Source organism: Panthera tigris, chromosome D1, assembly GCF_018350195.1.
Source record: "Panthera tigris isolate Pti1 chromosome D1, P.tigris_Pti1_mat1.1, whole genome shotgun sequence".
NCBI lineage: Eukaryota > Metazoa > Chordata > Mammalia > Carnivora > Felidae > Panthera > Panthera tigris.
Window position 1 is genome coordinate 71,656,024 of NC_056669.1, and position 18,537 is coordinate 71,674,560.

Sequence of the window (18,537 nt, forward strand, 5' to 3'; positions counted from 1 at the left end):
GACTTCTCCGTGTTCTGCTGACTCCCAGTAGCTTAAAGCCCCAGTTAACAGAGGATTCTTGGCACTCTTGAAATGCTTGTGCTTCAAAGTTTATATTTTAATGAATACACTTACTATATTCTTAATAATTTTTTTTCACAGGGTGCACACCAAGAATATAGATTCCCTACAGCTGCCAAGATGGAAACAGAGAGTTTCTATGCCCATCTGAGAGCTTACTCATGCTGCTACTAAAATGGCAAAAGAAGAAGAAGAAGAAGAAAAAGAAGAAGAAGAAGAAGAAGAAGAAGAAGAAGAAGAAGAAGAAGAAAAGAAAATTTCAAAATTAGGTATCAAATTCAAGGACAGAGAAACTGATTTTCTTTTAAATGTCTATTAATTAGAAAAACAAAATTAACATGTCCATCAGGAACCTTTTGGTTTCAAAGGTACTTAAATTCAAAAGAATAATACTATCCCTGTGTATATCTCAGAAACTCTAAAAATAAAACCCTACCTAATTGTAGTGACATTTGGCATCCATCTTGAAATTCAAATATCTCAAGGAATAAAAGGGAAAAACTTACTTTTTAACATTTCACCACTATTTGATCTTATGTGTGTTTTAAATTTTCTTAGAGGTTACTGCCTCACAATGTCTCAGAATCAAGTTAAATTATTTATACAGTGACAAAACGTGTATTTGTGTATGTCCAGATCACTGATATTTACTAAGGTTAAATATTTATTGCTTTTGAACAAAACATTTAAAAAATGAAAACCACAGTTTAAGTCTGTAATGTTTTTCAGCTTCTTAAACGGCTCCCTTTGAGATTTTGTCACATCATGACAGCTTAAATAGAACAGTGCCTTCTGTGTTTTTTCTTTTTAAAGAGGAAACATGTTGACTGTAATGCTACATGTTGAATAAAATATGTTCAATATGTTGAACATAATAATTCCAAACTGTATAATCTGCACTAGCAAGCTTTACACTAATAGAACGAGGTTTGAGTTTAATCCTGAGAAACGGGAGAATCACTCTGGCAATTTACCACAAAACGGGCCTCTGCCCTGTGGTCTATGTGTTCAACTCACTGCTATGAAATTTGAACTCGTCATATCTTATTAAAGTAAATGTAGTTTCATTTTACAAGTTTTAAAGTTATCATTAGAGGCACTGTTCAACACTCCATGAATTTCACACTATTTTGGGGCTCACCTTAGTTCCTGACGAGTCCTTTCAGAAGGATATATGAACCCAAGAACACTAAAGCAGAAAACTGTAGGATCTGTGAATGTTTCCAAGGTTTCGGAGCAACTTAGGGATTTAAGAAGACTGAATAAGAAAAGGAGATAAGGCTTGTCTCCACCAATCCGGTTTAGCAGTACCTTTCACAGTTGCCAAATTCACAGTATTAACACACTATAAATAGTTTTGTCTCTAAAATAAGTTTTTTAGTCAGTCCTTCCCTGGCACCTCGTGGATACACAACCCCTAAACCTAAATGCCACACTGAAGGGTGGGGGACACAGAGATGGTGACGAAGTCTCTTGTGGCAGCTTGCTGAGCTACATCTAACCTCTGCAAACCACGGTCTCCCTTAGGTGACAAGTTATGCCCCTGTCTTCCACTCGGGGGGGGGGGGGGCACTCGATGGGTAGGAGGTCAGCATCAGCGACTGCACTCACCTAAGATTTTGCTAATGTTGGAGTTATGCATGTCGGGGAAGGCCTGAAGGATTTTCCTCCTCTCATCCTTCGCCCAAACCATGAAAGCATTCATTGGTCGCTTGATGTGTGGCTCGCTGCTGGCCCGGCTGCGGGCATCCCTGTAGACTCGTGCTTCAGCCACAGTGGCGCCTCCTGTTGGCCAACAATAATACTGCTGTAGTTTAGCTGCAGAGCCATTCATTGCTTTACTTCCTGTAATGTCAGGGCAGGAAGAACAAGATGGGTGCAAACATTATTATCTGAGTAACGTAACACAGCTTGCCGCCTGGTTCAGCTGTTTTCCCTACGCCCTTCTCTTCGTTTTAAGTGACCTCTTGTAAGAAGACAGTTTCAAATGACAATTCTATAGGCCCTTCTGATGGAGGCCTCAAAGACACACTGGGCAGAATTAATTTTGTATGTTTTATGCACCTAGTACATTTTTACTACAGGCACTTGCAGGTGGTGATTGTGCAATGACTGGCATTATTTTATGGTAACCTTTCCTGATGCGAGTCTTCCCTTCAAAAGCAGGCTCTCACCTATCATCTTAGCCTCATTTGCCAAAAACTGCAGCCACTTCAAACTATCTCTTTACCTCAAATAGAATTCTCTTTCACAATATTGTGCCCTCTCCAGCACTCCTCTCGCTGCCTGGAAGCCCTTTCTACTCCTTCACGAGGTCCCACTAAGTCCCACTCATCCTTCAAGACCTAGTCACGTGTGGTGTGCTTCATGAATTAGTAAATTCAATAGAAAATATTAATTGAGCAATTACTATGAGTTAGGCATTATGGCAGCAGTTAGGGATGCAAAGGTAAATAAAAACAATCCCTGCGTTTAAGGAGCGCACAGATCAGAGGGGATACGGGCCCCAGGCAGTTATAATGGTGTGTGATAAATGCTGTAATACTGCAGTATACAGGGTACCAGAAGGGCATCAGACAAGACAGTCAGCAAATGCCTCTTAGGAAAGGTGAAGGGTAAGCTCTCTTGTGGAGGATGAATAAAAATTATCGCGTGAATAGGGGGAGGCAGACGGGAAGGGTAATTCAAGCCATTGGAGCAGCATTCACAATGACGTTCCCCAGGCTGCATTCGTTCCTTTTTCTTTTATGCTACATGAAATTACTTGTTTATGTGACTATCTCTCTCTAATCTTTCCACTCCATCCAAAGGAATATGAAACCCCTAAAGTTTGTGTTTCTGTTTTACTCATTCTTGTATCCCCGGGATTTCCCACATTGTAGATATTCAATAAATATTTATTAAGTAAAAGATTGGTTTTCAACTTATATGCAAACTAGTAGACTCAAAGGCATTTATTTCAAGGGTCCTGATACAGTTGTCTGCTGTTTAAGGGTAGTCCTTTAACATTCCCCTATGAAACTCTATCTAAACCTCTGATATTTTATAGTTTCTGAAGAGATGACTGTAGCTAGTAACATGCTAGATTGAAAGTTCCTTGACAATAAGGCAGGAACTGGCTCTCCTTCAACTGCTGTCTCCCTAGGCTCTGGTGAAGCACTTGGCATATAGAGATTGAATTAGTAAAATATGTTAAATTGGTGAATGAGTAAATGAGTGAATAAATGAATGGACACAGCTCTTGCTTGTTTTCAAGAACGCTGCTAGTGTCACATACTGATATACGCTTTGCAGTGTGGCATCTACGACATATCCCCCTATAGATTGAAAACTTCTATAGTTAAACGTAAAGTGGTTCGACTGATGGCCTCAGCCAGGTTTTCTGCTGTATAAACAGGAAAGCCAACTCCCAAAAGTTTAGAAGCAAAATACACATTAAAACCAACATTTCCACTTTCTGGAAAAAGTAAAGCCTTTCAGCTCAGTGGAGTGATTATACAGGAACAACATGACCCAATCAATCTCTGGCCCTTCTACTCTATTTCTAGATACCTTGATTAAGTAGAAATTTGTTTGTGTCAGAGCTAGTAATAAATTAGAACATTAAAGTGCACTATTATTTGACAAATATGATCATCATTTATAGCAAACAAAAGACAGGATAAAGGGGCCCCGACTGGCTAATATTATCAATTCTTTTCTAAACATGAAAGAGGGCAGAGGGGCCACTTTGCGAAGACCATGCAAAAATAATATATTTTATAAACAGCCCTTCTTTTAGGCCTACTAGACAGAATGATCCCTTACATGAAACGTCTCGGATCCCAAGATGCATAACTAATCTGCTACCTTTTTGCCACCATACCCACAGTACATTAATTTCATTTAAAATGCACTGACCATACAGGATAAATTGATTTCACTTTATATGGGTTTGACAGCCATGTTTATTGTGCAGTGAAATGTAGTGTAGCTTCCAGCTGACAATATCCATCAACACAGGGCAATATGCTGACTGCTGGGCCAGATGAAGGCATACATTACTCTGGAAGTGAAACACTCATTCAGATACGACAGTGTCTTCTCCTGAGGATCACCATGGTAATTTATGATGCCCTCAGTGCCATTACTTTACAACTGACATGGATTCAGCAATTTATATACTTGCATGCATGCACATAAAAGGAGACAGGCTTGTGGAGAATGTCAGAGGCAAAAACATTTCAATAGTATTCTAAGGTAACTACTATGCCACAGGTGATTAACATTTGAGATTTGCTTTTACCGTCATAGCTTTCTCTCTACCTCTAGCAAAACCAAATAGTCAGCTTCCATTTATTTGTTCATTTAAAAGATGTATTTCATTGTGAATGGGAAGTTTTACTCTCCTATGGACTGATGGAAATCATGGTGGCTTTTCAGACTCGGCTCTTAGTAGATCCTCTACTCCATACCAGTTGATTCTCTCAGACATGCCATACATATGCCCAATCTTTCTCCCTCTCATTCTGTACCTCAGTCTTAACAAACACTTCCTATTCTTCTTTCAAGGAACAGAGCTCAGGTCTCACCCCACCAACTACCCTACATCAACCTTGCCTCTTTCTCCCATAGTGCATGTTGTCTACATGACATTGAATTCATTTACAGAGCAGATATCTGGGACTCACCATAAATTGAGAAATTCAAGCACAGTACAAAGTATAAAAATGTGAATGAAGAAATAGAAAATAGAAAATGCATCTCTTTTATCTTGCCTCCTCTCCTCTCTTCCAAGGAAAGTCAAGTAAAAATGAATGAGGACAGAGAAATGAATGAGCTAAATTAGGAATGTTATATCAATGAACCAAGATTTGAGTAGAGACTTATCCAGGGAGACCAAGGTTTGAAACCACTTTTATACTGGACTGATATGTGATCAGAGTCAGAATTTTAAGAAAGTATTAAGAGGGCACAAAACCAAAAGAATATTTAGAAAGTGCTCCTTAACTTACCTAAACTTTGCTTCATAAGACAAAATGATTAGGGAATTATTGTGGCAGCAGTAGAAATACATATGACTGGATATGTGTGTATAAAGTCCAAAATTTTAAAATGAAGATTGTATATTATATAAACCTTTTTAAACACATGAGGAAGATTCTATAGGATACTATAGAATTGTTTTCAAAAGGTGTGCTATTATTAGTCTGAACATTTGAAGCCTAAAATCCACTTTCTGTTATAATTAAAATCTACATATCAAGTGTAACTTCATACTGCTTCATTCATTTTTGAAAATAACACCAAGCTAAAAAAAAAAAAAAAAAAAAAAGCACTTCATTCTAAAATAGCCAATACTAGGGCACCTGGGTGGTTCAGTTGGTTAAGCATCAGCTCTTGATTTGGGCTCAGGTCACAATCTCACAGTTTGTGAGATTGAGCCCTGTGTCAGGCTCTGTGCTGTGTGGAGCCTGCTTAGGATTCTCTTTCTCCCTTTATCTCTGCCCCTCCCCCACTGCCCTCCCTCCCCCCCCCTTAGTAAACAAACAAACAAACTTCAAAAATAAATAAATAAGCGGTGCCTGGGTGGCTCAGTCTGTTTGGTGTCCGACTTCAGATCAGGTCATGATCTCACAGTTTATGAGTTCGAGCCCCATGTCTGGCTCTGTGCTGACAGCTCGGAGCCTGCAGCCTGCTTCAGATTCTGTCTCCCTCTCTCTGTCCCTCCCCCATTTGCACTCTGTCTCTCTCATAAAAATAAATAAACATAAATAAATAAATAAATAGTCAGTGCTCTCCGTCAGAATCCAGAATGGTCCTAGGGAATGTCTCACGATTCTATGATGGAGTGCCTTTTACTTTTAAGAGCAGAGGAATCATTTGTGAGTTCAATGTTCATGATACATCTCCTCATGGAAAGCAGTTAGAGAAAGCCTAGACCAAAAGCTATGTACCTAGAGACTACTACTTTCAGGCCGACCTAAGTGTCTTTAATTAAAAGCAATAGAAATCATAAATGACAGGTACTGAAAGGCCAGGAGGTCAATAACACCACACTAGGCACCACGGGAAAGAACTGTTCCCTGTACACCAGGAATTCCTGCTCTCTTCAACTTCTCCAGGGGGCTTGGTTTGATTAATTCATCCTTTGTCTCCCATATCATAGTTCAGTAAAGGCAAACTTTCAGTTAGACAAAGAAAGATAGTCTATGGGTAGAAAACAGAAATTGCCAAGGCAAAGACCTCCTTAGGAATCTGTGATTTAAATGATTTAAAATGAAGACAGAAAGTTGAGTTTTTCCAGGTGGGCTGGAAAGAAGGCCAGTGTAACCATCATAGCCTATGGCAATGGTCCTGAACTAATCCTAGAGAGGCCCCCTTCCTGGGTAAATTCCAAGGGTTATGTGAGTGAATGAGTAAGTGGTAAGTGTTTGGTATGTGTGTTCTTCCCTAAAGAAGAACTTTGGCTAATTCTATAATGTGCCTAGTAATCATTTATTTATGCATTAATTCAGCAAACACTTCTGACAAATTTCAGATAGACCCAACATTGTGATTGGGTATACAAAGAATGATAACACATGTGCCTTTTTTTAAAGGGATTTGGTCCAGTGAGGGAAACAGACACATAAATAGAAAATTACAAAACAGCATAAGTGCCAACAAAGGTAATTTAAAAGTACTATGAAAGCAGAGGAGAGGGGCTACTAATGTTGTTGGAAGGAACAGAGATGAATATCAGGGAGGCTTCAGAGATGCAGCGGTGCTTGAGCAGCATCTTAAAGGAAGAGGAAAAATTTACCAGCAGGTATGGGTGCGAAAGTATTCTAGGCTGGAGAATCTGTGTGAATAAAGACACAGAGATACAACAAAATGGTGGTAGAGTTTTAGGGAATAAAAAGAAGCTGACTCTGGCTTGGGCTTATAGAAGAATATAGGGGAGCACCAAAAGATGAAATTAGAGAAGTAGAAGACAGATTTCTAGGTACCTTGAATGCCAAGTGAAGAAGTCTTCAAAGTTTTTAAGTGGGGTAGTGACATGAACAAATATATTCAAGAAGACATCAAAATGGAAATCAAATGAGAAATTACCTCTGAATAATTCTCAATAAATCTCAATGATTACTAATGAACTGATAATAAACCTATAATTTATAATCTGCAATATGCAATATACAGTAAAAGATTACTAGTTGTACAAAAAAAACCCACTAAAATATGACCCAGAGATAATAACAACCAAACAAAACAGAACAAACAAATAAAACCTCAACAGAAGGAGAAACTGAGATGACTCACATAGTGTAATTAACAAACAAGAGCTTTTTTTTTTTTTTTTAATTTTTTTTCAACGTTTTTTATTTATTTTTGGGACAGAGAGAGACAGAGCATGAACGGGGGAGGGGCAGAAAGAAAGGGAGACACAGAATCGGAAACAGGGAAACAGGCTCCAGGCTCCGAGCCATCAGCCCAGAGCCTGACGCAGGGCTCGAACTCACGGAGTGCGAGATCGTGACCTGGCTGAAGTCGGACGCTTAACCGACTGCGCCACCCAGGCGCCCCAACAAACAAGAGCTTTAAAGTAACCATTATAAATATGTTTGAGAACTTAAAAGAAAAGATTATCATAATGAATACATAGACAGGGTCAGGGGATGCTTCAGCAGGGAAATGAAACTTGAAAGAGAAATGGAAATTCTAGAACTGCAAAATATATTTGAGATGAAAATTCACTGATTGGATTTCACAGAAGTTTGGAGTGCAGATAAAGGGTCAGTGAAGTTGAAAATACAACAAAAGAGGGGTGCCTGGGTGGCTCAGTCGGTTAAGCTTCCGATTTCAGCTCAGGTCATGATCTCGCAGTTTGTGAGTTTGAGCCCCACGTTGGGCTCTGAGCTGACAGCTCAGAGTCTGGAGCCTGCTTTGGATTCTGTGTCTCCCTCCCTCTCTGCCTATCCCCTGCTCACATTCTGTCTCTATCTCTCTCAAAAATAAACAAACATTAAAAAAAAAAAACATCAAAATCAAAAGGAATAAAAAAGCTAAAAACATAAACAGAGACTCAGCAATATGTAGAACAACATTAAGAGTCCTAGAATATGTGTAACTGAAGTTCCAGGTAGAAGACAGAGAGAATCATGACTGAAAAATATCTGAAGAAACACTGGTTGAAAATTATCTGAATTTGGTGAGAATCATCAACTTACAGGTTCAAGATATTCAGGTAAATGCAGTTAGAATAAATACAAAGAAAACCATACCTAGACACTAGTCAAACTGCTGAAAACCAAAGACAAAGGGAAAATTTCAGAGAAACAGGGCACATTACATATGAAGTAACAATAATATAAATAATCACTAATTATTCATAAGAAACAATGAAGGCTAGAAGACTAAAGAACATCTTTTGAATGCTGAAATTAAATAAATCAATTCAGAAATGGCTCAAATTCAGAACATATTCTCCAAAGACAAATGTGAAATATATTTTCAGATAAATAAAAGCTGAAAAAATGTATTACTTGCAGACTCATACCAAAAGAGATATTCAAAAAAATCATTCAAGATGAAGGGAAATAATTTCTGACAGAAACTTAGATATTCATGAGGAAAGGAAGAGCATCAACAATGATAAATGTGACTAAAAAAATAAAAACAAAAAAATCCCTCTTTGTTTCCTCTCTGGATTTCATTAATAAACAGCTGATTTTGTATATGTTTTTAAAAGACAAGGAACTATTTAATATAAAATATAACACTGTACTGTGGGACTTATAAGAAGTAAAACATGAGAACAATGGCACATTAGCACAAAGGATAAGGTACTAACTGGTATTAAGTTGTTAACGGTTTATTTTATAAAAAGTGGTATAATTTTAACTGTAAGAAGACTCAAAGATTCATAGTAAATCACTAGAAACAACAAGTAAACAAAATACAAAAAGGTATAGCTAACATGCCAGTAGAATAATTCAAATGGAAGACTGAAAAAGGACTGAAAAGGAGACAGTAAAATGATCAGTGGTTGCCATGGGTCAGGGAAGGAGTGATGAACAGACAAGACACAGAGGATTTTTAGCACGGCGAAAATACTCTGTATGATTCCTAATGATGGATATATGTTACTATACATTTGTCCAAATCCATAGAATGTGCAATACTTAGAGTAAACACTAAGATAAACTATGAACTTTGGGTCATTATGATATGTCAAGATAGGTTCATCCATTGCAACAAATGTACCACTCTGGTGGCGTATGCCACCAGGAAAGCCCATGCATGTGTGGGGGAAAGGGCAATCCCTGTATCTTTCCTTCAAATTTACTGTGAATCTTACTGCTCTAGAGAAATAAAACTGTAATAATAACAACAATAACAAAAACAGAAGAAAAAATAGCAAATTGTAAGACTTAAGCCCATCAAATTCAATAATGACCTTAAATATAAACAAATTAAATAATTCAAATAAAATCACAGATTCAGCATGGATAGAGTTGAAATCAATGAAATACAAAACAGATACAATAAAGACAATTTACAAAGCCAAGGATTAATCATTCAAAAAGATCAATAAAACTGATAAACCCCTAGTAAGACTGATCAACGAAGAGAGAAAACAAAAATACCAGTATTTGGATTGAAAGAGGGAATTTTACTATAGATATTACTCACATTAAGAGAATAATAAAAGACTATTGTAAATAACTTAATTCCAATAAACTTAAAAACAGATAAAATGAATAAATTTCTTGAAAGACACACACTACTAAAATTTACTCAAGAACAAATAGAAAACCTAAATACTAGTATAGCTAATAAAGAAACTATACTTATAACCAACAACCTTCTCATGAAGAAAAATTCAGTCCCAAATTGTTTCACTGCTAACTCTTTCAAACACTTAAAGAAAAATTAAAATAATTTTATACAAAATAGGATAAGTAGAGTTGGAAAGAGTGGCCCCAAATTTATTTTATGAGGTGGCATCATACCCTGACAAAGATTTGAACATAAATGCAAAAATTCTTAATAAAATATTAGCAAATTAAATCCAGCAATATGTAAAAGAGATAATAAATCATGATTAAGTAGAATTTATCTCAGGAATATAACATTAATTTAACTTGTGAAATCAGGCAATGTAATTCACTATATAACAAAACAAAGGGAAAAAACATGATCATCAACAATAGATTCAGAAACTGGTTTTAACAAATTCAATACCCACTGATGTTAAAAGCCCACAGGAAACTAGTAATGGAAGAGAACCTCCTCAGTGTGATAAGGGGCATTTAAAAAGAACCTGTAGGACATCATACTTATTCCCCTAAGAGTGAAGAACAAGGCAAGGGATGTCTACTCTTACCATCGCTTATCAACACACTTCTGCAGGTAAAGAAATAGAAAGCATCAAATTGGAAAAGAATAAGTAATTCTATTTGTATTCATAGATAATATAATTGTTTATATAGAAAATCCTAAGGAACCTGCAAGATAATTACTAAAACTAGTAAGTGAATTTAGCAATACTGCATTATACAATATAAAAGTACAGAAATCAATTGTATTCCTATATACTAGCAGCAGACAACTAGAAAATAATTTTTTTAGGTTTTCATTCATAATAGCATCAGAAAATAAAACACTCACAAATAGATAGAACCAAAAAAGTATGCAAGACCTCTACACTAAAAACAATACATTTTTGAGTTAAAGAAGACCTAAATAAATGGAGGAATACACCATGTTCGTAGATCAAAAGAGTCCAAATTGTTAAGATATTAATTCTTTCCAAATTTATCTATGTATTCAACCCATCCTCAATAAAAAATCTCTGAAAGACAATTTCTTTTAGAAATTGACAACTTGATTTTAAAATTTACATAAAAAATAAAGCAGTAAGAACAGCCAAAACAAACTTGAAAAAGTTGGAGGATTCACACTACTCAATTTCAAGATTTACAGTACAAATACTTTGTAACATTTGTAAAAAAACAAACAAACTAGACTTAAAAAGACAGCATGACATAGGCAAATCGACCACTAGAACAGAATTTGAGAGTCCAGAATTAAACCTTCACATATATGGTCAATTTTCAATAAAGACTTGGGCTGTTAAAGTGGGAAATGATAGTCTTTTCAACAAGTAGTACTAAAACAAGTGGATAAATGTGTGGAAAAAAGTGAGCCTTGACCTCTTATCACATACTACTCCCAACAATTAATTTGAGATGAATCATAACAAACCACAAGCAAAAACTCAATGAATACATAAGAGAATATTTTAGTAACATTGGAATAAGCAAAGATTCTTAGATACAGCATATAAAGCACTATATATATAAGAAAAATGATAAGATTAACTTTACCAAATTAAGACCCTGCTCATCACAAGTCATTGTTAAAAAATGAAATGTCAAAGCCCAGACTGGGAAGAAATATTCAGAATACACATATCTGACAAGAACTTATATCAAGAATAGATGAAGAACTACAGAAAAATATCAGTCTAATTTAAAAATGGCAAAAGACATGAACACTTTACAAAAGATATAGTTATCTTTTGATAACAATGAACACATGAGAAGGTATTCCATATCATTAGTCATCAGGAAAATACAAATGAAAGTCACAGTGGATACCGCTTTCTACACACTGGAATGGCTTACAACACTAAACATTGGCAAGAATATGGAGCAACTGGAACTCTTAATATATTGGTGGTGAATGTGTCAAATGGTGTAACCATTTTGGAAACGGCTTGGCAGTTTCTTATAAGGTAAAATATATACTTACCAGTGACTCAGGATTTCCACTTGTAGGTACTTACCCAAAACAAATAAAAACTTTGTCCAGAAATAGATTTATGCAAGAATATCACAGCAGTCTTATTCATAATAACCAAATAATGAAAATAACTGGAGAATGGACAAATTGTAGTATTTTCATGCAAAGGGACATTATTCAAAATAAAATTGTTTTAACACTTAGTTTTTTAAAAAAGCAAAAACAAAGAACCAAAATAAAGTAGAAAACCAAAGAAACAAAAGTGATTTTTCCTGAAGGTTTTTTTCCCCTCTGTGGACCTAGCATACTCTGGCCATTGTGAACTCAAAAAGTTGGTCTCATTGACTAAAATAATGATGATGATAGTGATGATAAATATATATGTATATATGTATATATATTCAGTAGGGCAAAAAGCATCTTGGTAAAAAGCAACATAAATATATACCATTGGGTTGCTTGATAATCACAGTATTTTAGGCTACTTCAGTCTATCAACAGAATAGTTGATTTTCACATGTGGGATTCTGGAAAGAGTTACATGATACAGTTAATAGTCCCTTATTTGGGTTAATAGAAATAATGGTAATGAGTGCATCAGAAACAAAAATATAGAAGATGAAGGAATTTTAGAAGGGGGCTTGAAAAATTAAGAAAGATGGAGGGTATTAATTTCATCATGTTTATCCCATCAAATCTTACTATTGTAGAAATCCAACTCACTGTGCTGTAGGAATGGCTGACAACTGTCTGTCTATGATTATGGAAGTTCCGCTAACTTCACATTCCTGCTTATTGCCAGAAAGTGAATTTACTTTCATCATATGAAGGCTGCTTGGAATTCAAATTTGATTTCTTCTTACAAAAACAAAACAAAATGAAACACAAAACAATTTTACTATCCTAGTGGTTTACTTGGCAGGAAAAGACATTCCATGGCTGAACAAGAGTCTTAATCATTAGGGTGATGTGTTCATCTTCTGAGAAGGGATGCCAGGGGTAGAGACTATGGTTTGTTCTTTGTGTCTTTTATACAAGATTAGCTGGATAGGTTAGCAAAGAAACCTACTGATGGGTGCCATGATTTGAAGAAGGCAAATACAAAATATGGATGCATAGGTCTTCTGAGCTAGAGCCTGGTATAAAAATAGGAACCAGTGGCACAAGAACAAAAGATAAATTACCTGTGGTACTTTGATTAAGGTGTTAATTCTTCATTTGTTCAATGTGGGGGAAGTCCACAGGTAAATTTTCATTTCCTTGATTTCATCTTAAAGTTCCTTAATCCCACTAAAAACAACTACCTTACTTAAGTTGAATCTAAAGTTCAACTATTGAACTTTATAGCAAGTAATTCACTGAATAAACTAGATAGATAAGTAGATGATAGATAGATGATAAATGGATAGATAGATAGATAGATAGATAGGAATAGTATACACATAATGAAAAAATTCCATTGGGAATTTGGGAAACAGACATTTCACTAGACTAAACTGGAGGTCAGTTTCCAGGACAGACATACCATGCGTTTTAAGTAGTTTTACATACAATGATATTTACAAAGTGCTTTCAGTAAATACATTATCTGAATTCTCCTCACAATGCTTTGAAATCGATAGGAGGGTAGATATATTTGCCTCACTTGACAGATGAGCAAACCAAGGCTCAGAGAGGTTGTGCTACCTTCCTCTGTAATAACCAGTTAACGATATATTGCTAATAAGGAGTGGAGCCAGATCTAGAACTTAGGCCGTCTGACTTTCAGTCGAGTTCACTTCCCCAACCCGAAAGCTACCCCAGTCACTGATTATTTCAGTGATCTGAAATAACCGAATGTCAAAGCCCACCATTCCCTGGCAGGAACATTATTTTCCCCCTGTAAGGATGCCATTTCTCTGCCACAGCTAAGCACATTAGAGGAGTCCATTACCAGTTATGAAGTTCATGCCACTGTCTAATTGGTCTCTGAAATACTGCCCCACCAAAGATGCAAAGAAAGCACGAAGGACTGAAATTATAGCAGGAATTAAAATGATGCCGTATTAATACATTCCTTAGTTGCGGGATTATGAGCAAGTGTTATTGTGGAGAAGGCTTCTATTTTTTTCCTATTGGAAACTCCATTCTCTTTAAAAGATCAACAAGAAGAACCAAAAGGGAATTCCCTAAGGTCAGCTCTGAGGAAACATAAACCTCTAATTCAATAACTCTGCTACTGCTCTGAAAAAAGGCTTTATTATTGCAACATCCATATGGAGCCAATTGGACATTAATGACTAATCAATCCCTCCCCTTTCTATTCTACTTAAAGTGTCACAAACCATGTTTAGATTAGCCCATTTCCTGCTTAGGATTGCTCAAGATGTCTTTTGTTCTTTCAGGACCAGCCTGATGGAGGCAGCTTAAACAAACACACGACCAGAGTGGCGCAGGAGTTATAAAGTGCCATATGTGAATGAACAAAGGGGCTATACTAAAGCCTTTTGTGGTATTTGTTAATGTTTTTCATCTGAGCTTAAAAAGGCTTAATGACTTTGTGGTGAGCTGATGCATGTGGCTCGTGGCTTTGCAAAATGAAGGAAATTCTAACCAGTGATATACCAGTCTGTATTTTCAAGAGTCTCTTGCTTTCAGTTTGGTGCCCGTGTTTACTTTTTTTTTTTTTTTTAATTCTCAAGTTATATTTGCTTTACACAGATAGCTAAACAGAGCCCTTTATCTTGTTTCAACTGTAGGATCCAAGGGCAACTGGGATAACTTATGTGATTCTTTCTTTTTAATGACTTGAAAGTAGCAGAGAACATCAAATATTCTACTTATTATCTGTTTGCTATTTGTATGCACAGGAGGACAGCTTACAAGCTGTTGAGCCCAGGCAAAAAGACATCATTTAAGTCTGAACCAGAGACCACTGTGGATGAAATAAGACAATAATAGGTTCTGGCTTCCTAAGTTTTCAGGAGCACCAGGCTCAGATTCAAGTAGATTCCCTTGGAGAATACAGAAGCTGGTAAAAAGCTGGTAGACTAAATAATTCATGTTGCTCAGAGGCTTCTGGCTTCATCCAACTCAATATACTACCATAGACTCTACATGAAATTAAGGAGCACAAACCAAGATGAAGCAAATCTCAGAATTAGTTAACAAAGATACTACTAAATCCATCCTCTTGTTTCCATCCTTATTACTCATCGATTGCCTTGGCCTCACTGTCTCTGCTGGACTGTTATAAATACTAGCCTTCTAACTGATGTGCTTACTTCCAGATTTGAGTCTCCAGTCCCTACTTACATACTTCTTCCTAATTTCAGCCAGAGTATACCATCACAAATGCAATTCTGACCAGACTACTCTGTATGTAAAAGTTTTCAATGGTTCCCCGTTGCCCAAAAGATGAAGTCCTAGGCTCTCCATGACCTGGTCCTCTACCTATGTCTCCAGTTCCAACTTTGGCTTCTCCACTTCAAACTTTGTTTGATTTATAATATTGAACTACTTTTAGTTATCCATACCCCATGTTGTTTCATACTAAGCATTCAGTCTTTTCTTTTCCTAGAATTTTCTGTCCACCTTTAAAATCACTTATTCTTCGACTCAGGACAGGGATGATCTTCTCTAGGCAGTCCTGCCTAGTGTATCAGTTTGGGCTAAGTATTTTAGGCTCCCATGGCATCCTATGCATACCTTTATTTTAACATTTACCATGTTTTACCGAAATTATCAACTGTGTGTGCCCACCTTCTTCACAAGACTGTGCGCCCCAAAAGGGGCAGGGATGCTTCCCCAAGGTCTGGTACACAAGTGGGCATATGGTAAGTACTCAAATGTCACAATGGAGAGAAGTAGACATCTTCAACTGTGAAAATTTTAGAGTGAGACTCAGATGGCTACCTGTTGCATTAGAAACTGACAATTTCTGAAATCGGATTTTGTATAAATCCTATTTTATTTCTTATATTCTGTAAAATACCTTGCCTTACTTGAGCATCTGTAAAATAATAAGGCTTTGAAGGGAAAATATGCCCATAGTTGTTTGGGACTCAGAGATCATTGGTTCCGATCTTAGTTCTTTTATTGACTTGCCCTGTTATACAGTCCTGAAATCCCAGCTTCCTCACTTCCTGGGTAATCTTGAAAGGATGAGTTTTTTTGGAAATATTAAATCTGAAAGCTATTCTAACATTGTAGGGTGTGCATAAATACATACAACTGAAGCAGGTATTCAAACAGACCTATGATGGGAGCTTCCCTAGATAGCAGAGTCATTAGGAAATAGATGAAACATGCTCATAGAATCAGAGAATTTTAACACGAGAAGGATATTAAAGATCATCTAATTCACATTCCTTATTCCACATGAGGAAACTGAGATTTACAGAGGTTAAGTTGTCCAGGTCTCACAGTTAGTAACTGGCAAATATCACAAGAAACTCAGATGCAACTATCTCTTAAGTTTCACACTTGCCATCAGAAGAAATGTCTAAAACGGTCAACTGAATTGCTTCAATAGCATCTAGACTTGGCTTTTAAAACTCCACAAAATTCATTTAATTGGTTTCTCTTCTCCATTTCATTTGTTTCAGGGAATTTTCCTTTTATTAGAATGAGAGATGTAGATACTGGGAGCAGTAGTAACTAAATTTTTTATTAGGTTATTGTATGGAAATCATATTAGAAGGATTTTGGCCACTCAACTCATTTCCATAATCTGCCAAAACTTCTTTGCCCCGAGAATCTGGTGAAAGTATTTGAAAGGTACTTAATATGTGTATGGTTTGAAAGATTTAAAAAACTTTCAAAAGTTTCTATTTCTTGGGGTGCCTGGGTGGCTCAGTTGGTTAAGCATCTGACTCTAGGTCTCAGCTTGGGTCATGATCTCACAGTTCATGGGTTCAAGCCCGGTGTCAGGTTCTGTGCGACAGTGCAAAGCCTGCTTGGGATTCTCTCTCTCTCTTCTTTTCTCTGCCCCTCCCCTGTACTCTTTTTCTCTCTCCTTTTCAAAATAAATAAATAAGCTTAAATAAAAGTTTCTAGTTCTCTTTTTTTTTCTTCTTTTTAATGAAAACCAACAGGGAAAAGCTACTCCAACAAAAGCAACCAACTCAATCAGCTCATCTTGCAGAAAAATGGGAGTCAGTGTGGCTTAGATCTGGGTTTTAACTCTATATTTGATCTTCCCTAAGTTGGGAAAATTATTTCCTTTCTCTAAAATGGTAATCTCGTCTCCTTACAAAAGAGAGTTAATCATTTCTACTTGGCAGGATCCTTGTAAAGATTAAATGGGAATGTAAAATTTCTTAGCTCAGTGACTGGATCCCAGGAACCACTCACTAAACAGTAGTCGCCCGTAGAAATAGTAGCAGTAATAATGGCAAGAGAGAAGTAATAGAGTCTATTCCAGTACCTAGGACATATCAAGTGCTTTCAACTCATATTTGTTCCCTTTCCAGTCTTTCCCCATACCTGAGTGATGTGTCCTATACTACATAGTCCTGTCCTTCAGAGTAGTTATAAAACGACCCACAAGTTAGCTGGGGAGTGTAATTTACTACTTAATGGAGTGTCCTCTGCCCCAAAGTTAAAAATATTTAAAACAGTCTCTATGATAAAAAGCTAAAAGGTACTGAATATGCATAGGACCTAACCTCAAAAGACCATCTCATATCCCCCAGTTCCCACATGTGGAAACTATAACCTGACTATGCTGCTCAGTCCTGGCCAGAATTTATGGATCAGCTTTTTATAAAGGACTCATCGGAATAACAAAGGATTAGGATTCTTGATCGAGATACTGTAATAAATGAAGGGCAAGGTAGTTTCAGGGACATTTGACAATTGTTTTTCTTTTTCCTCTACTAGTAGTTCTGTAAGTCTGCAACATGGAGTAGACTTTTCCATTTTGTCCTCAGGTATGATTGGCCTTCCCAGTGAAAAGTGAGCTTATATTGAAGCAGCACAAAATGATTTCTCTCCCATGAAATATATATGTAAACCAGTAAACTGCAATTTGTATTTTTAGTATAAATTTAAAATGGTTGAATACATTGCTTATGAAATTATCTCTGGGGCTGAGACTTGGGATATTAAGTTTTAGTTCGGAGTTACTTCTTTACAGCCTACTCCTAAATTTAACAGTCTACAGTATAATGCAAATGTCAATGGATTCTTACACACTTGCTTCCCTCTGGTACCAAGACCCAATATGGGGCATCATGTCTACGGGTAAGTATTCATTGAACAAAAACAACTGAAAAAAACCCTCTCCACTAGTAAGTACAAGAGAGAACAATCTGTTAGACATCCATCAGTCCCATCAGACTAAGTGAAATCATACTTTAATGAGTAATATACCCAGGAAGAAAAGAAGTGTTTTTAATATGACTTGAATGAAAACCCTCCCAACACATACTCAGCTCTCTGATGATGCTATATGAAAAGATGCCCATTGAACATCCGCCCGGAAACAATATTAAACAAAACACAAGAATAAAGAGATTAACAGATTCCCCAGACTAAATGAACTGCTGCTTTTCCATTATTTTTAACTTCTGTAGTCTAAGTCAATCTTGAACAATTAAAGGTTAATGGCTGTTTATTTGGTAGCAAAGTTCAAATTCTTGAGCCTGGCATTCAAGGCCATTCACAATATGGAACCCAGGTATTTCTATAACCTGCTCAATTCCTTAAGTATTTACTGAGTATGAA

General features: G+C 36.5%; 1 protein-coding gene across 17 annotated transcripts in view; it reads right to left on the reverse strand.

The window, feature by feature from the left end:
* The window catches only part of SOX6 (SRY-box transcription factor 6), a 398,531-nt gene that overhangs the window by 19,343 nt on the left and 360,651 nt on the right, over window positions 1-18,537 (reverse strand). For 12 of the 17 annotated variants that reach the window (XM_042959663.1, XM_042959669.1, XM_042959665.1 and 9 more), the window contains one exon: window positions 1,672-1,905. In XM_042959663.1, coding sequence (XP_042815597.1) covers window positions 1,672-1,905 — 234 coding nt within the window. The remainder of the gene's footprint in view (window positions 1-1,671; window positions 1,906-18,537) is intronic. The other 5 variants (XM_042959670.1, XM_042959667.1, XM_042959672.1 and 2 more) reach the window with 1 other exon arrangement.